The sequence below is a fragment of the Akebia trifoliata genome, chromosome 5, assembly GCF_017979445.1.
Source record: "Akebia trifoliata isolate Shusen 1 chromosome 5, ASM1797944v1, whole genome shotgun sequence".
NCBI lineage: Eukaryota > Viridiplantae > Streptophyta > Magnoliopsida > Ranunculales > Lardizabalaceae > Akebia > Akebia trifoliata.
In genome coordinates, this window is record NC_141379.1 from 29,606,336 (window position 1) to 29,629,938 (window position 23,603).

The 23,603-nt window shown below is 35.1% G+C and overlaps 2 protein-coding genes across 3 annotated transcripts; both read right to left on the reverse strand.

Annotated features, from left to right (window-relative positions):
• On the reverse strand, positions 1 to 14,427 carry LOC147402053 (RNI-like superfamily protein). Of its 2 annotated transcripts, XM_086443557.1 has the most exons (16): positions 14,228 to 14,427; positions 14,027 to 14,129; positions 10,446 to 10,508; positions 10,185 to 10,355; positions 9,001 to 9,074; positions 8,379 to 8,481; positions 7,448 to 7,490; positions 6,250 to 6,312; positions 5,194 to 5,423; positions 3,043 to 3,163; positions 2,857 to 2,960; positions 2,548 to 2,661; positions 2,292 to 2,462; positions 1,930 to 2,076; positions 1,700 to 1,845; positions 1 to 428 (listed from the first exon to the last, which is right to left on the reverse strand). In XM_086443557.1, exons 1-16 carry the CDS (start codon positions 14,289 to 14,291, stop codon positions 277 to 279), a joined length of 1,869 nt encoding a protein of 622 aa, XP_086299683.1. In that variant the 5' UTR covers positions 14,292 to 14,427; the 3' UTR covers positions 1 to 276. The 2 variants fall into 2 exon arrangements, with proteins under 2 accessions (XP_086299683.1, XP_086299684.1); XM_086443558.1 differs by lacking the exon at positions 6,250 to 6,312.
• A 2,773-nt stretch (positions 14,428 to 17,200) lies between these two features.
• LOC147402054 (GDSL esterase/lipase At5g33370-like) lies at positions 17,201 to 22,656 on the reverse strand. Its single transcript, XM_086443559.1, has 5 exons — positions 22,301 to 22,656; positions 22,062 to 22,189; positions 20,779 to 21,021; positions 18,629 to 18,881; positions 17,201 to 17,685 (listed from the first exon to the last, which is right to left on the reverse strand). The coding sequence occupies exons 1-5, from the start codon at positions 22,548 to 22,550 to the stop codon at positions 17,453 to 17,455; spliced, it is 1,107 nt and encodes a 368-aa protein (XP_086299685.1). The 5' UTR covers positions 22,551 to 22,656; the 3' UTR covers positions 17,201 to 17,452.
• Between the last annotated feature and the right edge of the window lie 947 nt (positions 22,657 to 23,603).

The following is a 23,603-nucleotide window of genomic DNA, read 5'->3' on the forward strand; positions in this document are numbered from 1 at the left end:
TTTAAAAACATAAAACATGGATACAATGATCAAGCATATAAGTTGTAGAATACTTAAACAACTCTTACGCTATGTTTGGATTGAGAGAAGTGGAGAGAAGAGAAACTCATTACAGTTGCTTAGAGGGGAAAAAACACATTTGAGATCCCGAAGTATCTTGTTGTAAACATATATAGATGCTCTGGTCAAATCCCCCGTCTCGCCATAATATAAGTTGAAAGAAGTCTCCACTTTAAAGGATGGATTTTGTAAATAAATATTTGATGACCATGTTATCTATGGATCGTCATCGTAAGGAGCAGCTGTGGGAGGCAATGATGGAAGAACCACAATAGGTCTTCCACAAGATTGGTACTTGGCAAGCATAGAAGTGTAGTCCGGTCGGTAAAACCCAACGTTTCCCGTTAAATCCAATTTCTCTAGTTTACCTGAATACAATTATGATCAAGTAAATATCACAAAGAATCATATTTCCCTATTTTTTGTAACCAAGCAGAAAGAATGGTATCATAAATAACTTAGTTGACAGTGAATGAGCATCTGTTGCTGCAACTAATTGATTTACAGAAATACACTGATGGAGTAATGAGAGGAGGAGACAACAAGGAATAACAATGGTGCTAAACTGAACTATTTCCAGAACCTTTTTTTTTTTATAACCTTATTTAATGAATTCTTTAAAAACTTGAAGTTGCTTGTTAAAAACTAGAAGCAAAGTACAACCAATTAACAAAGGAGATTCGGATTTGAGGTTTTGGGAAGCACTGATATTTCCTACTGACAGAGCTTTCTCATTTGCTCCATCTTCTGAGTCCAAGGAGATGGTTTTATTATGTGTGTGGCTTACAATTGTTCATTTAAATAACTTCATAGTTGAAATTTCATGGTAACCCATTATTTCAGATGAAAGCAATTCCTTTCTAACTTGACAGTCCAACAATTGATCTCCATTCCAGTGATCTCTTGTCTAATTCATGCAGGAATACATAAATGTATAGTGTAACTAAGAATTGATTTTACAGCACACGTAGAAAAATTGGGAAGTTCACAACATACAAAGATAGTTTTTTTTTTTTGAGTAAATGCAATAATAGTGTTTATTTAAATATGGTTTTGACCTCCATAAGTTAGTATGTGTGTTTTGATAAGCAATTTTTTTTTATGGATACCTCCATAAGTTTTGTTACTAAACACATCCTTGAAGTGGCTTTTTTCCTGGATCCCATGGAATAAACATCTCCATTTCAATTATTTATTCTCTCTTCATTACACATGGATAGGAATCTGCCTCAATGATGGCTAAATCCTGATCAACATTTTAATCAGCCAAAAATGACAATTTTCATTTTATTAGGCCCATAATCACAAACTTTGATCATGGAAACCTCACATGTGGTTCTGATGGATCAGCTACAATTTTGTTCAAGAAGCAACCATGACATTCCAATCCATAGGTAATTTGATGGTCCAGAGTTTGTGTTTTACAAACCGATGGACTCAGAAGGATGAGATTAAATAAGCATTCATTTAGACATGGAGTTCTAAATTCTAAGCAATCTCATGTTCCCCAAGTTGGCAAAGCAGACTGCATATGAAGTTCATGGCAATCTATTGGAGGGCAAATCTGCACTTCAGAAGAATTTGAGAGGAAGAACATTTAAATAAAAGCATTTATAATATATTCATAGTTGAAACAAACCTTTTGAAAGTTTCAGTGCAGAGCACACAACCGCCAACGATTCTGAAGGAATGAAATTATACCCAGCATTGATTGCAAAAACTTCTGGAGCCCGTAAAATGAGTTCCAAGACAAAATTTGCAGTTTCAATTCCACCACGGTTTTTACTATCAAAGAGGAAAGAACATGTTAGTTTCCCGTGCCAAATGAAGTAATAAACACGCAAGAACTAGGGCATTAATAATATCAACCTTATGTTGATGTCAACAAGTTTCACCTCCTCTGATATTTCTTCTCGTAGTTCACGGAAGCCTGATGGACCTAGCCCAATATCTTCAATATTGAGTACTCTAATACACGATTCACTAAAAAACGTTGCCAATGGTACTGCTATTTGACTGGCACAGAGAAAAATCAAACCGATGATTAAAACAAATATAGAACAGATGCAACATCTATCAATTTTAACCAAAATGGGGCTTAGACCCACAGCTCAGTTGGTTTGACACATTACAAAACAACTTTGAGGCCATGGGTTCAAATCAAACTTATCCATCACAAAAAAAAGAAAAAAAATAAAAAAACCACCACCACCAAAATTAGACTGACTAACCTGCCAAGGTCATTGTCTGCGATAGACAGAGAGTTCAAAGGAGTTTTCAAGGTTGAGAGGCTTCTTAAAAGAAGGGCCACTCCATTACAGGTGAGATTGCATTTCTCTATCCTAACATCGACCAAAGGAGAATCTCTTTCAGAAGCCTCAACAAAATAGGGGATTAGATTCCTGGAACATTCAATCATAAAAGGTGAGACCTTTGAGGCTACAATTGTTACAAACATGCTCAGAAACAAATGGAAATCCAACTCACCTAATCCCATCATCTTCAATAGGGTTATCACTTATATCTAAGCACTTTAAATTAGGCATTTGAACAAGCGCATATTTGAGAGCATCTGCATCATCCTTGTTTAAGTTATTTCCCCTGATACCAATTGCATTAACCTTGTTATTAGTGAAGAATGTTTGTAACATGACCCAAACCCCACTATGTTGTATGTGTTGACATCAGTCATATTCAAGTCATCAAAAGTGAGAAAAATCAACCAAAACATTTGAATGGCAAACATTACCAAATATGTTAGGGAAAGCAAAAGTGAATAAATCGATGACCTGATACCTCAGATTAAGCTCATGTAATGACAACAACGATTTTACTATTCTTGAAGATGATGGATCGCAACTAGAGAATCTCCCATTAGCATTAGAGAGCCAGCCTGCAATCTGCAAATATTATCGATGGGATTTCTTGTTGTCTTGATTATTGGAAAATAAAATAATCATCAAGCAGTGATGCATTACTCACATTGTTGTCAGATAGGTCAAGAATAGAAAGACCAGAAGAAGCATCAAGAAGGGTCTCAAATACCATTTTCGCAAAATTTGGCCCCAGGTGAGTGTCACAAAATTTTAGCGAACACAAGGATCTGACACCAGTCACTTAATATTGAGATTCTATTCTGAAAAATATACTGATGTATATAGGTAACAACTAAAATAATATTTAATCTATAAAATAAAGGAGCATAGATAAGGTCTTATTTTAAAATTCAGATTATTTTCAAATAATAGTGAATGCAAAGGAAACATATAATAAAACAAATAACAATTCTTCTAGGAGGTAATGCAATGGAATATCTGAATTTTAAACAAAATGGGCCAAGTGCTGTAGAAATTAAAGATTAAGGTTAAGATACTTGACATCATAGTTTCATGGCACAATGGAAGATTACAATTTTTAATTTATAATGTAGGAAATATATTACATTATGATGTATAATTAAAAGGAAAAAAGTCAAATTCCTATTCTATCATTGGTAAAAAGGCCATAAGCCCTCTATTGTACATTATGAATAACTCCTGTGCTCTTCATTCCATTTGTTGCTCGTAGTCATGGTATGAAGTGGGCTTTGTTGAGCATTTCAGACACTTTTTTTAAATCAAGAAGGGATTCATAAATTTCTTTCTTCCACAAGGGCTAGTGTTCATGTGGCAATCACACAAATACTGCATACAGATTATAAAAATAAGAGGCAAATTTGAAGTTTTCAGTCAGGAATGGGAGTATATTGCACTGAATTTAGGAAGGAATGGAGATTTCTCTGGATTTGAAAATTTTCAAAGGTGCACTAAGTTTTTTTATCCCACAACCTAGGTACGAATCCCGTTGAACCCACCTTCACCTCTGCTAACCACTAACCCCTTGCTTGCCTAACAAAAAAAATGTTCTAAAAAACATAACTGAAGACCTGCAGTAATAGGGTTCCCATCTATTAGAGAATCAATAACAGCGCCAATAGATTTACATATAGACAAAAATCAACAATGATTTCTTAACAAGAAATTAGGTGGTCAACTGCCAAATAAAAAGGAACCTTAGATTGAATCTTTTCCCTGAAAAAAGGAACCACAGAAGGGAGACCCAAACAACAACTCAAAAGCCAAATAAAAGTTCTAAAAATGAAATGCACCCTCTATTCATCAAACACAAGTGTTCATCCTTAACCAAGGGGGTGAGAAGGGTACTGTTAATGCAAGCGGTCAAACCCATTGTGGTGTGTCCCTCCCTATAGTTGAGGAACCTCTTAAGCCTAACCGTGATAGCTCATTGCCAGACCTAACTATGAAATCCTTCACCAGATTGTTTTTCTAATAGAAAGACAACATTTGGATACAAATCCTTAAGAGGGAGTTAGCCACACCACTTATCCTCCTAGAAGTGAACCCTATCACCTGTGCCTACTTTAAAGCGGATCCATTTGAAAAAATCTGATATCCATCCTGGACTCCTTTCCAATAACGACAACCGAGGCTATGACTATGCCATATGTTAACTTCAATCATAGTTTGTTTGAATTGTTTAATGATATTTGTATTGAGTTCTCACTTTTTCTCTGCCACCAGACTTAAATTTTCATATAAAACATAAATATTAAGAAAAAAAAACCAAACCCTGAGCATCACCCGTACCAGTGTTGGATTCTGACACTAGTTCCTCTGAAAATCAGCTACTCATATATAGATCTACTCAGAGTTTCAAGTGAGAAAAAAGCGACATGCACTCCACACATTGGAAAGAGCCTGTATATCATCCCTCATAAGTTAAGTACGCTACGGGCTAGTTTAGTTACTTAGATCTGATATGTGTTTAACATCATGTCCTCATGTTTCTAATTAATAGTTCTGCAACAAATAACATATTACTTGAAATAAATTGACTGAAGAGTGACACTTTGGAATCCTAAATAATCACCTTCTATTACAAGTTTAAAGATATAACATTCATAACATTCCATAACCTAGAAATTTCATAGAAAGAAACTATCTTCACAGGATAAATTAGTGGGATCTTACTAGTTTAATTTGAAATTTTACTTTTATAGAAGTTTTGTAAATAGTAAAATATCGATCATAAATTAATGAAACAATAACCACAATATGAGAACAATAAATGCACCTTGCTGATGAGAGAAGGGAAAAAACCCCAGAAGATGAAGAAGCTAGGTTGCTATCCAGAATTCTTGACGTTTTCATTGAGAAGTACCGAATCCCGTGTGTTTGCAATCCCTTTGCATATAAAGAATCACAAATTGCATTCATAGCAATTAAAGAAAACTTGCAATAAATGAACTCAAGTGATGACATTGTCCCACTGTTCTGGTTCAGAAGCTTGCACACTCCAATAACCTGTGACATTGTGCATGATAATAACTATAAATCAGGAATGAAAAAGAAAGTGGTAAAGTCAATCAAATTTGTTTACATATTGTACCACATGACTCCTCCCAGCCCCAAACTTCTTTCATTAACTTTATATTTTTATTTTTATTTATCGTTTACACACTTTTTCTTAGGGCATAAAATGTTTCGGATTTTATCCGAATTGCGAGTGATCCAAATCCGAATTTAGCAGGTTTGGAGCCTTGGAGTAGATCCGAATAAAAGCACGGGTTGGTGTCCCCTGACCTGAGTCAGATATGGATCCATCCCTATATCCACCTAGATCCGAATGATATATTGCTTTAAAAATTATATTTTTATGTTTTCAAAATATCTTTTGTTTACTACTTTAATATAACATGAATTCTTATAAAATAAATAAAAGACTTATAATGGAAAAATTGAATGATAAAGCAAGTAGAGAGGAAATATAGCAAAAAAAAATGCTTAACGGTTCAGAATTATCTGACCCAAATCAAGTAATTTGGTCGGGTCGGATCCAGATTTAATGAAAACAAAATGATTCGGATCTGGTTTTAGCTAATAGGATCTGAGCAGGATATGGATCTGGTTCCGAATATAAAACTCAGATCTTGATATGGATATACTCTGATTCAGCCCAAACCCGACCCATTTTAAGCACTGCTTTTTCTGAAGGTATCAATTTCAACATATTTTTTGAAGAGATAGTAGCTTTTCTCCTTTTGGAACATTTGTGAACATGCGAATTAGCAGTGTTCAGGAATCCATGTTATCTGCATACGCACAGTTCACACAGAAATGTAATACTAACATGCTGTTTTGATTTGATCATCCGCAGGACGAGGCTTTGCAACTTGCTGTCCCTTAATAAGTCCTGATGATAATAGAGTGGATAGAGATACATAAATGGAATGGTGTACTCGCAGTTATTATTATGCAAAAAGATAAACTTGCATCATGAACACTTGAAACTAACTATTGTGTTGTGATTGACTCTGTTGGCATGAATCTCCTTAACACAAATGCAAAAAAATGTCATGGATCAAATGCAAGAGTTTTTGAAGGAAAGGAGCAAACTAGTCATGAGTTATTCCTTTCTATTCTTGGGCTTTTATTTTTTTGGTGTAAGATTTTTAAATAATTCAAAGGTGTCTTCTTTGACGATTTCCTGCTTAGGTGGGATAGGGTGTGTAGCATCTCAGGTGTGTAATGTTTTTTTGTCTATTTTCATTAATAAAACTTTCTTTACTTATTGAAAAAATTAGTACACAATTTCACGCACGCTTGCAACATTTTCCCTAAAACTATATCCACTAACAAGCATTTTACAAGGAGAAAGTGCCACCTTGTTGAGGTGCTAAAGTCTCTGTGTGGAAAACCACAGACCTCTGTTTAAAACCCTGCCTTAACAATTAAACCTATAAAAGCAAAAAAATTATACAAGGAAGATAATCACCAATGAAGCCCTGCTTGAGACTATTTGCTGCGGCAGATAGTGAATCCAAAATACCTGAATGCCTCACATAGATTGGGATAAAACCTATATTAAGTCACTTTGGAGCCTAAATCTGCTTTGGGATCCTCTCTGTTAAGGTCAACACTGATATATTACAGAAGTGTAGAAAATTTTGGAATTTTATATAACTTTAGTAGTAGAATAGAGCAGAAGGTTTTGGAGAAATCTAGAATGACAGTTTAACATCTCTGAAGTCTTCTTTTGTCGTGTGCTAATTACTTGTTGGAGCAATGAAGTGAAGTTGTACACTTGTACTAGAGTACAAGTAAGTTGTAAAAGTTTTTAGTATATTGTTATTGTAAAAATTATTTTCTCTTGTGATCTCTTTCACAGTCTCAACCGAAACATTCTTGAACATTTTGAGACAATCCAAAACGCTCCAGAAACATTCAATTTTTTGGGCCAATATTTCATTCGAGTCTCAGTCAAAGCCGGAATGTTCTGCAGAAACATTCCAAAACAGAACGAAATGTTGAACAATGGTATTACTTACACTTGTTTCTTCAACACAGAGCACATTTTGAAGTTTCAGGCATCTGCAGGGAGAAAAAAAAACAAAAAAGAAAGAAAATTGAGATAAACTACTACCTGACATAACCCATGAACTTGTTAAGAAACAAAACAGATTTACTAGAAGGAAAAAAATGGTATATATCATTACAAAGAAGCATCAAACGTTTTCATGGTCAACATCCACTTGCATGCAAATGTACCAAATATTTCTAAAAGATTAATCTAATTAAAATGGAATGGACTTTATTCTAACAAAATCTCAAAATAATAATTTGGCACCAACTGTCAACTTGTTCCTGCACAGATGCTATACATGTGGGAGGTTGACACCCGGGCAAGCCTCCCTTAACAATTACGTAAGTGTTAATTCATGCAAAACTATTATGTATTTATTAACAGACTTGTGAGACTTGGATAAATCATTGTTTCCTTTATAATGTATTCAAAAGTCGCCAATGCAAGTGCTCTATCATAAATGTAAATGTGATTTAAAGCCCAAACAAAAGACAACGCAAATCTGCCTCAAAAAATACCCTATGGCTTGCACGGTTCTAGTAAAGAGAACAAAAGTTGCTCTCATGCCTGAAGCCACAAGAAATATAAAATATTAACAATAGAAAGTTAAAACACATCACTTGATCCAGATCTTAAATTTTGATTTGAATCCCACTCTCCAAAAAGAGACGAGAAGTGATCACAAAAATAACACTACCATATACAATTTTCACATCATTTGTTAATGGTAAAGAAAGCATATATTAGAAGAAACTGTGGAGATCAACCCCAGTGTTCAAAAAATAACATGCATCCAGGTCCGAGTAATACTCCATTTAGAATTTACCGAAGTTTCACATATTTTCAAATTGATGCAACTAATGGGAACACTAAACCATTATACATAAACATATTACCTGGTATAGCACCCAAATTGTTGGCAATGGTAAGATAATTTTGAGTGGTCACAAGTTGTATCAAATATGCACCTTGTACAACCAATAGATTTCATAATGGTCTCTGCAGAAAACAAGAACAATGACAATAGATGGGAAAGTAAAAAAGCTAAATTCTATGGAAGTTGCTGAGTTTTGGAGTATGTTGGGGTATCTAGAAGGAAAGGGATAAAAGAGTCTTTGATAGAAAAGAAGAGGGAAAGGAATCAATTGTGTTGACTATAAAGGCGCCCTCCTCAGAGTTCAATTATTCAAGAATTTAAAGGTGTCCAATTTGATGATTTTGTATTTTAATAGGACAGCTAGGTTAGGATTCCCTATTCATAAGATAACAAATGTAATGTTAGGCCTTGAACCCATGGCTCAATTGGTTGACACATTGCATCCCTACTTTGAGATTGAGGGTTCAAGTCCAGCTTGCCGGAAAAAAAAATGTTTCTCTACTGAGTTCCTCCCTTACTAATTTCTTAGTGGCTTTGCACAAGGGTGTTCCCCCCCCCCCCCCCCCCTCCTTTTTTTCCTTCTAATATAAGCCATATTTTACCCATTAAACAAAAAAAACAAAAATAAGGCATGGTTTTACCTGGAATTGTAATTGCACCAAGACATCCATCAAAAGATGGGAGCAACGCTGCCTCTGCTGCTTTATCTATGCAACTGTCTTTCAAATCAAAACAACAAAAATAGAATAGCGAAACTAAATCACGAGAAAAATAAGGGTGTGTTTGAAAAGTGGATGTTGGCTGTGCGAGTTATTAACTTGTGTAAGTTAGCAATTTTTGTGTGTTTGGAAGACCAAAGTGATGTGAGTTGGCAACTCGCAAACTGTCAAAGTCTTTTGTCTTTAGTAGAGTTCAACATTCACCCTACGAGGTGAAAGTTGAGAACAATCGTGTTCTTTCCAATTCCATCACATGCTCTCTCTCTCTCTCTCTCTCTCTCTCTCTCTCTCTCTCTCTCACCCACTCACACACACACACACACGCTCACGCACAACCATATCCTCCCTCTGACCAGATCTCACCAGAAAAATATGGTTGGATCCATCAACAGAGACAGAGATTGATTGATTATAGTGATCAACAAGATCGGAGACGTTAAAGCCCTAGGCCATTGCCATGTCATTTCTTGTCGGTTCCACAATCTTGTCCCTCAAATCTGTGAGTCAGCCATCTATCTCTCTCTCACACAAAAAAAACACTGATTTCTTTCTCCTTTGATCACCCATCAGAAACCCCAACTTCCTCATCAGAAACCCTGATTTCCCTGTCATCATCCCTCTTCTACACCTCAATGTCATTGCCTTGGGCCTCTCTAATCGCAAATTCGCTGCATTGGATCATCCATGATTAGCATGGGAGATCCAAATTCAAGATCTGATAGGTACACCGAATAATTTTCCTGTTGTTTGATCGAATTTGATTACCTATTATCTCCTGTTTTAAATCTTTGAATTGTTTATCTAAGTTCATGGATGTTGAATTGTTTAACTCCAAAACCCTAACCTTAATCCTATTTCATGGACAATTCATGGAATATGATACACCTCTCTCTATGAAGCTTTTAGATTTTTTTTTACATGTGAGAGAACTCTCACAATCACCAAACACCGAAGCTATAATGAACTCACACAATCAACTTTCAAGAGTTGAACATCTGAGAGTTGAGCCTCTGAAAGTTCAACTCTCATGGTGAACTCTCAGCTTCCAAACACACCCTAAGTTTATGGCAAAGATACCATGTGCACATTTCAACAAATTGGCATACTTCTGCAAATGAGATTCCCAGTACATTTGATGCCAGTCACCACTATGTCTTGTCAGTTCAAATCTTGCAAATCCTTGCTTTGTTATCTTATCGACTGGTTGGAACTTCGCAACAATCTCAGGCCACCGCAACTTAAATAATGTCTCCCATGCTGCATTGAAGTCTTCATATCTGTAAATCAAGTGTTAAGACTCCTAATGGTGGTACAGAAATTTTTTGCTTTCCAATATAGAGATCCAAAGAGTAAGTTATAGTTCTTACTTAAAACATTCAATTCTGCCAAACCTTCTACGTTTCCTCCCACAACTGGTAGATTCAAATGACCTGCTCACAAAAGAAGAAGAAGAACATCATAATCAAAGAAAAATGAGAATAATGTTAATTCAAGCAAAGCAGACTGATCAGTCTTAACTTTTAGGACCCACTTTAGTGACAAAGAAACAATCAGACCACCCAATAAATTCAAAATGGAAAGATTTGAAGAACATAAAAAAACAAATACATGAAACATAAATAGGAATGGAAAAAAAAAACAAGATCTTATAAAACAAAATCAATAATAGAATTTTGAGATAAATCAAAAGTGCTGCCAACCTCAACTCAAATTATTGCTCATAAAGGTAAAACAGGAAAAATTGGGAATAAATTATATACTTCAGTAATGGATCCAGCCACTAATAAAGCATTTTTTTTCCTTTAAGAATGGAAAACATATGAAAGAATACACAGCTAGGGGCTTCTAATAAATGGTTAGACAGACGGGAATGAAATCTGAAGCATAGGTTTCAACATAGCCTAACCAAATAGATCATTGGCATCAACAACAAAGCCTCGACCAAACATTTGGTGTTGGCTGAATGAATCCAATTTCTCCCTACTAATTTATTGAAAGCCATCTCTTCTGCTAATTCAAGTGTGTTAACTTCTAGGGCTTTCAATGGTCCGGGGCCAAGCTCACGCCCCAACCTATCCCACCAAGGACTGGGCTTGGACAAAATAATTAGGTCCGTTTAGTTTCCAGGTGGGGGGATAAGCCCATTTATTAAAGGGTGGGACTCGAGCTTGGGAGCCCGGTCTCTCTCCCCTTTGGTTCTTGAGCCAGTCCCTCTCTCTCTCTCTCTCTCTCTCCCCCCTCCCCCCTCCTCATTGTATATAATATAATAACATATGAATATAAAAGTTAAACAACCCTCTTCTTTTTTTTATCGGTATTAAACAACCCTCAATCAACTCTCCTCTTTCTTTATGTATATTACCCAGAAAAAACCAACTAGAAAGATAGCTTGACTGTAGGCAGGCCAAGCTTGGGCTTCGAAAGTATTCTCCAAGCCCGATTGAATTAAGAAATAGGTCGGGCTTAGACTACATTTTATTTAGCCCGATTAAGTTGCCTTGTTTATAGCCTAGCCCATTGATACCCTATTCGTAGCATCTCCCATACCTAACTATATTGTTTCTTGATTCAATGTTTACTTCCCCAATGAGTTTGAGGTTTGTATATCGAAACCCCCCCACCTAATTCTCACAAGCATCTTCTTAACTTGCCACGTTATCCAAGCCTTTGAATGGCACTCCAACATTTCTCACCTACTAGTCCAGGCTTTCATTTTAATATGATCTCAAGAAGGAATTGCTCCGATTTCTATTGCACAATCCACGTCAGTACCCATCTCAACAAAACACCCCCCTTTGAGTCGTTTCCATCTTCCAATTGAGTCTTTGTGAAGAAGAAGCCTGCACCTCATTTATCTCCTCCAGCAAAACCATCACTACTTCAACTCGTTGTACCAAACCTAGCTATTCCTTAAGATCAACTTCTAGAAAGATGCTAAAATGATTCTCCTATCCCAAATTTTAAATCCCTTGGGGACCTCCACAGGATTTGACTTTAATAGGATCTTTTTATCTTCCATCAAGCACCTAGTCACTTTGGCCTTATATCTACCTCCAAAAAAACACCAGCCGGTTCTCCAATCAAAGTAATCATTTGAGACAACCAAAAGTGCATCGAGAGCCCCTTTCTCATCTCTAGCCACCCAAAAAAAAGTAGAAGTGGGTACTTATTACTATGATTGATTTGATATCTAGCAAGTACTTTTTTCCCTTGGGTCCACTATTACAAGGATCCAAATACAATCACCAAACTGAGTTAGATGTTCCAGCAATGGTCGACTGAATCAAATCCTAAGCAATTTTTTGGATATTCCAGATAAGCATGGATTTCCAATGCAATGCAAGCAATTATTGAGGACCAACGATTAAAAGTAGATGAAAAAGGATAAACATAGTCTGTGCAAAGAATCTTTCCATCATTGTAGAATGCTTGATCTCTATTTATCTCAGCATACAACATTTTTGGAGGATTATGGCTTGTCCTCTGCTCATAAGACCTTGTTTTCATTGTAGATGCATCTTTCACTTCACCTTCAGACCCCCCCACCCAATCATTGAGAAGATACATCTAGCCAAAAGACAAAAACACTCATATCTGATATCCTTCAAGGAATATAACAACCCTCTTGCTATCCTCATGTGAATTCCACAATGTGCATGGACTTTCCTTTTTTGTTTGGCATCTTTCCATGGATTTTCGCTCCACCCATCAAAAACCTCTTCCTCCATAATTTCCCACCCCTTCTCTTCATCTTTGCCTTTTTGAGCACTCAGGTGGCCCAAAGCTTATTCTCTGAGATATTTAAAATAAAAAAAAACAACTTCTACTTCTATTCTTTGTGAGCTCTGAGATCCAAAGTGATTTCTATGCCCAAATTGATCAGCCATTATATGGAAGGCCTTTGCCTTTATCCACACAGCAAACATCGAATAATGTAACCCTAGCCTTGTCGTATTGAACGGTCCAGAAATGGGCTCCAAGAAAACAAAAGGCATTGTTGAATCATGGGACTATTCCACCAATCATAGAAAGTAGTTATCATGCATCAGAGAATACCGTAAGGAAGCTATGGACCAATTCTACAACGATTGAAGCCTCACTAACCAATTCCTCCTAAACTAATTGTCCAAGGAAACTATGGACCCTAGGGAAGAGAGTTGGTCACACTAAATCAGACCTACTCTTAAAGATGGCCATGGCTTCCACAACAACGACGACGATGATGTTAATAGTTAGGCAGAGTTAAAAAGGGGGCACTTGCCCCCACAAATTTTTTTTTTTAAATTACATTATCCTGTTGATAATTTGATATATTTTGAGTTTGCCCCCAGAAAACTTTTAGCAGTTACCCCTAACCCCACTCAAGTTTTTGGGTTTATTAGAACCGCTCTATTTGGTTAAAATTTGGCAGTCCCCACCCCCAATGATTACATTACCCGTTGAGTTGTCTTCTCTCATAGACGAATGAGAAATGACCTAAATATCCTTTTCTTCAACCTCTAACAAAAAAAATCCAAAATCACTCATCTTTATGTTCTTCAATCTTATTGGCAGCCTCTCCAAAAAATCCTGGCTCCAACCTTGTTAATAATAAAAGTAATAGCTCTTTATCACCCTCTTATACAAATACCATTGTGAAGTTCTCTTCTTTGGTGATTTCGTGTTTAAAGGCGACTTGATTGTACATAAGGAGGAAATCTTGGTCTTTTTTAAATTTTGGAGGTTGCATGTAACAGTATTTTCAACAACATGAAATAAAAAAAATTTAACAGTTTGAATCTAAAAGCTCTTAAAACTGTTTGAATTGAACAACTATATCAAACAAAAAACAAAAATTGAATAGAACCCAAAAGTCTGTTGCTTTACGAGAGTAGAATTGATTGTTGAACCATATTTCCATAAAATAAAATAATAAATCAAATAAATTTACAAAGACAAGCAAACCTACGTTTGTTGTTGTAGCTTGTGAAGAGCTAATGGAGGTAAGCGCGTCAGTAAACGATCAAACAAATGGAGCGGAAGTTCAAATATGTTGTCCAGATGATGATCCCCTGATCAACAACAACAACAACAACAAGATTAGATGGTGAGTTAGTTAGAATTAATTACCAAGAATTGATGATTGATGAAGCATATAAGCAACTACTACCGTGAATGATTTCTGCTGTAATTGCCTCCGCACACAATGAGAACAAAGTTGGAACTTCTTCCATTCTCTCTGTACAAGAGATTAGTTAGGGTCAGGGCATCAAGAAGAATGATTCTTAACGAGAAAAGTTTCAAAGCCTCTTGAACCAATAGTCTTACAGAGAAGAATTTTGGACTTTGGAGTCTTCTTGATGAGTAAAATGAGTCGAAATTACCGAGTTTAGGTAATACGTTATTATGTCACGGAGACGGGTCATGGTTTTAAAACTCGGCTTCAGGACTCGTCTCTTCCATGCCGGATACCGAGTTGTCTCGGACGAGTCATCTCGTTCAACAATCAGAAAATGATTTTAGATCATTTAAAAAATCTGGAAATTTTTTGAAAACCATCTTCGATTTTGTCTTGATTTAGAGGACAAAGATGAAGTTTTTTATCAAACCCCTTTGTTTTTTTATTCACTTGGTTGAGAAGAGAAAAAATCAATTTAGGATTTAAAATGATAAGGTTTGGAGATGAAAACTGATATATCTCGTTCATCTTGAACGAGATTTTCAACGCATCGTTCATCTCGCGAGATTATGCAAAATCTAAAAACACATCCATCCATCACATTGCAGGGTGATACCGAAATGTCTTAGACAATATGTCTCGATCTCAGACAAGTTTTGAAACCATGAGACCCAAATAACATGTTCTAAAATTATTTATTTGGTGTTTGTTTAGTGGGAAAATTACTTGGCAAACCCTGATATAGGAATTTATTTGTAAATGGAAAAATCGATTAAAAAAATGTTGGTATGGAGGTTCTATATAAATGCAGTGGCGAATTTAAAAAAAAATAAAAATAAAGATCTATCTTGACCTTCGATTCTAGGTCTCGACACTATAACAATTCAAAATTTTCGAACTTGATATTGGATAGATCTTCTCGACATATCCAAAATGAATATATGATAATGGTGAAATAGAGACTTAATCAAACATCTATGACTAAATTTTAAAAGTTATGAGTATGTCGTTCTTAGTTCATCATTCGTTGTTACAACTTGTCAAAATAGGTGTAGATCTGATTTCAACGTATGTACATTGCATCTAATTAGTTTGTTCGATTGAAGTCAGTTGTTAAACTACCTTTGATTATATCAGCCATAATTTCAAAATCTCCTCTGGTTATCTAATAAATTTGCTTCTAATTCTTTGTATCGCGGTCCTTTGTTCCTTAAGTGATTACTTCTATTTGCTATTATGAATCACCTATGATATTAGGGCACAGTAAAGTTTTATAGGAAATCTTTACATATGGAAATTTTTGCTACATTTCCTTAACCCATCCCTAATTCTTATAAGGGTGATTTTGGCTAAGTTTAGAGACGGTTTTCAAGTGCCTTTGATAACCTATTTTTTTGTAATGAAATTGGTCAATCAATCAAGAATTAGGAATGTGTTTTGATGTTTCAACGATTTGACGTTCGCTTAGGCTAATTACCAATGTAAAGCTTTGGTCATTAGTAGCGCCAACCTTTGTTTGGAGGATTTGGATTCCTAAACCCTTGTAATTTCATTTTTGGATCCCTAAATCCTTTTTTTTTTATTGTCGATCATACCTTATATACACTTGAGTCATTAAATTTTATTTTTTTTGGGTCCTATTTGACGTCAATACCAAATTCATATAGTGATTGCACTAGAGATATTAGAGGGTCATGCTAGACCATACCATGAGAATTATATCGCTCAAAATTAGCCAAAACCTTGTTGTGCTGATGCATATAGTATTTTTTTAATATTTTTTGCTTTTCGTGGATATCCCTACCCTTCTGGTGAGACTAATCCCATGGTCGCATGCACCGCCCCTTTAGAAAGTCCTATGTGCAACTAGTTGAGTAAGGGTCATCCAGACCTTGAAGGGTGACTCCAAAGAATTTACTGTTTCATGGGGTTTGAAACACTTGACCTACCCTTCCTGAGGAGCTTATCAAGGTTTCGCTTGCCACTAGGCCCATCCCTTGGGGTTAACATGTTTTGTTATGCTTTTCTAGCTTTTCCTCTCTTTATTTGCTTGTATGGAATGATCCATTACATGATGGTTCATTCAAACTTTGTAAACTCTTAGTTGTTCTCGTCCGCACACGTCATATACATGAGTACTTAATCTTTTTCGAGTGATTTAGGGATTGTAAATTTTACACATTCCATGATCCCTTACACACTGATAGTTTGTAACTTGATGACTCGATCCCTTGCAGGGCGGAGCTAGTAAGGAGACACTGGGGGCAATTGCCCCCACTCAACTTTTTTGGGCATTTTAGATATCCTTGAATTTATGCTTAAATTTGAGATATCCCTACATTTTGAACCATTGACATGTCCCGTTTGACCCTGTTGCCCCCATTCCCTCATCTTCCTCCAATTTTTGCCCTCTCCCCCTCCAATTAACTATAAGTTTGACCCCACTAAAAGAAAATGCTGGCTCCGCCCCTGGTCCCTTGAAAAGGATGCGACTTATTGCTTGGGAAGACTACCGCCTTAAGTCTCATAATTGGCTATTCCAAAAAGTACAACAATGTAATTTTCCTGAAAGTGATCCCAATATTTTGTACGAGAATTGAACATGTTGCGAGTAAATACGACATAGCAACCCAAACTTAGGCACAAGCCCATTTCTAGGACACTATGGCCTCAAAAAAATTTAGAAATAAAAATAAAAATGATGGGTGTTCCTGGATTACTTTTAATTGCCAGTATAAGAAATATTTGATCAATTGAAAGGATTCTTCCATTCATCCAATGGTCCGTAGGAGTCCAATATACATCCTTGCTCACATCCAAGGCCTCCCATAGAATGGTCATTAAATTTTTCTATATATCAATCAAGATCATGATGTGTTGATGTTCACTTTCTGTTAAATTCCCAAACATCACAAAATGACTTTAAAATTTGCTTCAATACATTTATAGTGTATCAGAAAGAAAGACCCAAAAACTGCATTTTAACTTAAAAGAGAAATATCTTGCACACCAAAAGTGCAGGTACAGAATATCTTTCCTACGTACACAAGCACACAACACTGAACACTCAAAGAAATTAAGGTAAAAAACAAGCTTTTGCTTTTGCTAGCACACATGATGAGCAATAATAATAGTAATAATAGTAGAAGGAAATTCACGATGGATGGGGAAGGGGGGGGGGGGGGGGGGCACTAGTTGATGGAGGGGAGGACAATATTAGGTCCTTGAATCCAAGGCCAATATGGTGCTGAGATTCATGGGGTACATGTACTTGTCTGACCCCGACATGATCTTTTGGACGATGATCTTGTTTGCTCGCTCTGTTGGATGGAAAGCATCCCAGAAGGCGTAAACTTCTCGGTTGGGGCATAAATTTGATGCGATCGTACAGAGGCCGAGTCCATTATTAGGCCCTTGTCCACAGCAAGCTATCTTTGATGTAACAAAACCTACCATGACAATATACCAAATGTATATTCAATTACAATGAGAGAAAGATGGGTATTGATGAGGCAAAATCATTTTAACTAAAATTTTAAATTACAAAAGTACTATTGAATATAGCTATTAATTTATTATAAATAATTTAATTATAATAATAATATAAAATTTTATATTTTAAAATTATAAAATGTATAATAGAAAGAACCCATGACTCGTAGAGTTTTGACGAAAATGATGTTGTCAGACTGAGTAAGACGTCCTTCCTTGGATTTAAACATTATAGGCCCTCCGTATTTATGGTGAAATTCTCACGGATCATACAATAGATTCGACCTCACATGTTCATTAATAATAGTGACGATACTTTCAACGATCATAGATGTGAGTTGTGCGTCAATGATTGCTATATAACACCTATATACTACGATTATTTATCAAGGGAGTATTAGAACGTCCACCAAAGGTGTATTCGGATGAAAAACGATTTTTCCTTGAACCTACATTCATATAACAAGTATATATATATATAATATATATATATATAATATATATATCAAATAACCATTTTTGTAAAAAATAAAAAATAATTTTTTTATTTTTATGAAATTGGGTTTACAAACATTTTCATAAATATTATCTAATTAAATAATTCTGACAAATACATAGCTGTTTTAATAATTTCCCCAAAATCTTATTGTTGTTTTCTAATGATTTGGTTTACCCACAAGTGAAAACCACCTCTCCTTTTGACATTTTTCTTTAAAAAAATAAAAAATAAAAAATAAAAAATTTGCAATTAAAAGTAAACATTTTTAGGAAAATATGTTTTCTTTGAACCATAATTTTCAGGAATTTATTTTTTCTCAAGAAATCAAACTTATCCTAACTTTATACAATAATAGAGGAGATAAGAAATTTCCATCTTATTAAGGTACTAAGTAAACTTACCATATGCTTGAGGATTGGAGATGAAATCCAGTTTCATTGAATTGGTATTAGCAGCAATGAAGACAGTGGAACCGATTTGACTATTGAGTTGACTCAACATTTGAACGAGTTGAGGATTGAACAGGCTTGCCGCTCGTTGCAGCTCGATAGAACACCCTCCATTATTGCTCCTGGTGGCTAGCTCAGCTGGAACACAACCCATGGGCCCAGTTCCAGTCACAAGAACCCTTCGGGCTCCTAATTCATACAACCTCTGCAATCACGTTGAATACATATAACACTCATTAATCATAGTTGGAATGAAAATCGTTCTATACGTAGTATTATCGTTAAAAACAAATTATAATTTCCTTAACATACATGTTAAAAAAAATATTTTCAATTTTTGGACAGATTTTTTTATTTTATTATTTTATATAATTATAAAATGGTATTTTTATCAATGTCACAAAAAATCTCAAAAAATATCTTTAAATATGTTATTGTACAATTACACTGCAAACCTACCCTTTTAAATTAACGACAAAATATGTATCGAATTCTAGGGACAAATTGAAGAACACATGTTTGGGAAGTTGTTTATCTCATAGAACCTAGACAAAGGTCTTCATTTGGGCCATGTGGGGGTTCATTGCTTCTATTTCTTCTAAATAACCTTATTTTTGCTTGATAAAATATTTTCAAAATTGATGACCAATGAACATCTCAAATTTAAAATGTGTCGACCGATGTTTTTTTTCTCTTAAATTTTTTGTTCATTTAAGTGCCACATGGACATTTGGTTAATCCAGAACTTTTGGGCCCTACTTCCTATATGAAGTATATCTTTCCTACGTAATGTAGGCATTTCCACTTGTGGGTTCCATATGAATAATGCATTAAATCATTTTTAATATAACGGTAATCGATAGTTAAAAAAAAAAAAAACAAAAAAATCATTACTAATTATATATAAATAAAAAAAATTGATACGGTAACTTATTCAAAATTAAAGTCAATTTAACGATGTTAAGATGTAGAACATTTATAATAGAATTTGATTATAAAACATAATATCCACATGAACCAAAAAGAGGACGGGAAAATAATTGAACGCTCGACATCCACATGTCACATTCTCATTGGCTAGATAGACATTGTTATTATAAAAATACTGAAAAATATGGATTTTACAGTTATTATTGTTTGTGGGAAGAAAGAATAGTTATATGGCAAGAACTTGTGTAAAATTTAAAGACTTGTCTCTCCCATTGCTGGTATCTATAAAAGCTATTTATTGCACATGGAAGAAGAAACGTCTCCCGTGTCTGACAACTCAACTAACAAACCAACCTATCACGTTGTTGTAATAACTCACGTACAAAATCTTAAACACGGTGTGTACGTATGCACCCACTCCATGGAAAAATATCTAAAGATAATTACTATATCTAATGGTTTTGAACAAAAGGGGTACAATATTCCAACGGTTTTTTTTTGGGGGGGTTGATGATTTTGACACACCCCTTTGAAGTTTGGTGAATATTTTAGATACCCGTGTTTTCAAACCAATGATATGCCCTTTTTATTGTTAATTACAATAATCCAATATGACCTAAAAGCCATCTTCTTCAATTTCTTTCCAAAATCAATCGTTTTCAATCACTTGATAATAACATTTTATTCTCATTCTTCTTCTCAGTGTAGGATTTTTTTTTTCTTATGTCCCTTGACGTGGCATGGGTCAAAACTATATACTTTTTTTCCTTGGGATATGTGCAGTTGTGTATTCAGAGGAAAATAACCTATGATTCTATCACATGTCACGTCAGGGGGTGTGTGTGTCAGAGGGGGGGGGTGTCAGAAAATCATTATTATTATTTTTTTTTTAAAGGGGATAAGAATCTTTTAACTAGATGATTGAAAATGAGGTCATTTAGGTCATTTTCCATTAATCTATAAGAGAAGTCTAGGTTCAAGGAGAGCATGGCATCAATTTGGAAATAAATTAGAAGAGAAAAAATGGATTCTAGTTCTATATGTATAGTTTTTTGCCTGTAATTTATTTCCATAATTTAATATCTGATTGGTCGTTGGATACAAAAAAAAAAAAAAGGTCCAACGGCATCAATATATAGTAAGAAAATTAGAAGGGGTTGCAAATATTTTACCGCGAGAACTTTTTGGTATTCGGAGATGAGATAGCGAACGTAATCAGGGAGAGCGAATTGTCGGGATCTTGCGGAGAAGGGGATTAAATAGTAATTATTAACAAAATCATTGCCCCCAAGGGTAATAAGGTAAAGTGCTTGATTCACGAGTCGCTGAGTCTCAGCGGCTCCAATGAGTCCACTCACTCGTTGCTGGTATTGTTGGAAGTACTGGATCTGCTGGAAGATCCTTATTATGTTCACCTGCAAATGTAGTCAAATATTTACGAACTCGAATTAGTTTAAACTTAATCCAAACTTGCAAATGTTGCAAAAATTAGAATTTCATACCAATGAAATGGATTTTTTTTTAATGCCCCATTTAGGCAGCATTACAAATTTTGCAAAAATTTGAAATCCCGTATCGATTATGGATCAATTTCTCTAATTCTAAAACTGATTAGTGATAAGAATGGACTACTATCCTTTTTAAAATGCCCCCATAGGCAACATTACAAATTTTGCAAAAATTTGAAATCCCGTATCAATTATGGAATCGATTCTGTTCAAATTGGATCCGGACACGACATTCGCTACAAGTGAAACGAGTTGTAAGACCCTATTTGATAGACTCTGAAGACCAGTGTCAATGGCCCCCAGTAAATGAGTGCAATTTCACGCGTTTCTCTTAGGGCTTAAATCTCGGCCGAGTCGGAACCATCTCTAAGGCCATTGAGCGAGCTTTTTTTTATCAGGGTGAAATGGTCATCTTATTGACTCATCTAAAAACTGAGTCAATTCATCCAACTCGCTGAGTTGATTGAAAAAACAGGTAAATTTTTTTCAATTGATGTTGAAATCGGTTGGAATGAGCTTGACTCAGTATAAGTCAGGCCGGTTGCCGAGTCAGAATCTACTAAGCCAGAATTAAAAGAAGACAAAAACAAAACAATTTAGTCAAATTGTACAGAAATATATTCCAATTGATGTTTGACCCATCTTAGGAGGGTTTGACTTGTACAAGTCGGCTTGGATTTGGTCTTAAAAATAGATTTTTAAAACCATGTAGCTTACAGCATGATTTAAAAACTCGTCAAAGATCGAGTCAACTCGCCCACTTAAATACATTTCATTAACATAAAATATTTAATAATTTAAATTTTTGACTAGGCATCTTCTAAACCACCTAACTATTAGAAGAAAAAAAATATATATTATAATTGTTTAAAAACAAATATACATTAATAACCCATTTCAAACCAATGTAAAACGAGTTAACCCATACGAGTCGACTCGGTACTTACAAATTGGACACCCGTGTCGTTAAGAATTCCGATTCCAGCTGAAGCAAAGTTGGCACCAACAAGAAGTTTCTGTCCTCTAAGTTCTGGACTCAAATAAGGCAATGCAGATTCCGCGCCCATTGCCTGACCTAATTGACATTAACACACATAATTCTCACTAATTTAGTCCCACATCACCTAAAAAAAACCATAATTTAGCACAATTTTTATAAATAAATAAAAAAGATTCGAAACCGAACTAATAAGATCCGGAATGTTAAGGCCATTAGAGAATCGGCCAGTGGCTCGGTGAGTCGGATAGTCGATGCCATAAGGATACGCGTCGGCTCGGGCTGTGGTTGCTAAGTAATTATTGTTTCCACTATCAACAAGTGAGTCACCAAAGATAAAGAATGCCCGGGCTTCTGTTTGGGGAACAACATTAGCCAACAACAACACTATTACTACACTAAGTAGTAAAGAAGAAGAACAAGAAGAAGAGTTCTCCATGAAGATGGTTGCAACAGAAGAAATTAAACGTAGAGCAACTCTTCTATTGTGGCACACCAGGCACACATACAGATACAGATATAGATCTCTTTCTAGGTGTGAATGCTTGGGCTGGAGTGGGGTTTATATAAGAGATTTTATGGGTGTGAGATAGCTAGCCATATTAATGGCATTTCTACCACCACACCTCAAAAGTGCAAGCTAAGAGTGCATGACATGCAGGTGTATCCTGTTGGGGTTGTTAGCAAAGTTATGTCTCTAATTCAACTTGCTTTGAGGAGTTACGATATCAAAATTTTGATAAAGACATAGCCAAGTGTCATGTTCACTCAATTTCAAAGTGTTTTTCCTAGGTTAAAGTGGATTTTGGGTTTTTTTTTTTTTTTTTTTAGAGTATGTGGTGGTATGTGCAATAATACGGGTGCAACTTCATCCGGTTCAAACTGAGAATCGAACCAAATCAAGAGTTTTGGATTGGTTTGATTTGATTTATAATGAACTTCGATTCGATTTCGAGTTAACAAAATAGAAAACTGACCAATTTTATTCGGTTCTTGCATTCCTTGTATAGAATTGAGCCAAATCGAAAAATTGAATCTTTATATTAATAAAGTTATAAATAGATATTATTAATTTATTTAATAAATTATACCCATTTTTTATGGATAGATTAATGACTTTATTTTGGATGGATGGGTTAATGACTTTCTTTGATAGAAAAACTATATATTGACTTTTTTACTGGATAGATGGATTAATGACTTTCTTTGATTGACAAAAAAAAAAAAAAAAAAACAATTGAGATGGACACATTAATGGTTCTTTTTATTGATGGATAGATTAATGAATCATTATATTAGATTTCATATTTATTTTTATTAAAAATATGTTGATTCAATTAGGTTTTTAAGATATTGACAACCCATAGAACCAAATTGAACCAAACCGACTTTAGCTTAGTTTGGTTCTATGGCAATTTGGATCAGTTCCAATTCTGATTTAATGGAATCGACCTGGTTGGTTCTGTTTCAATTTGGCCCTAAATCAAACCAA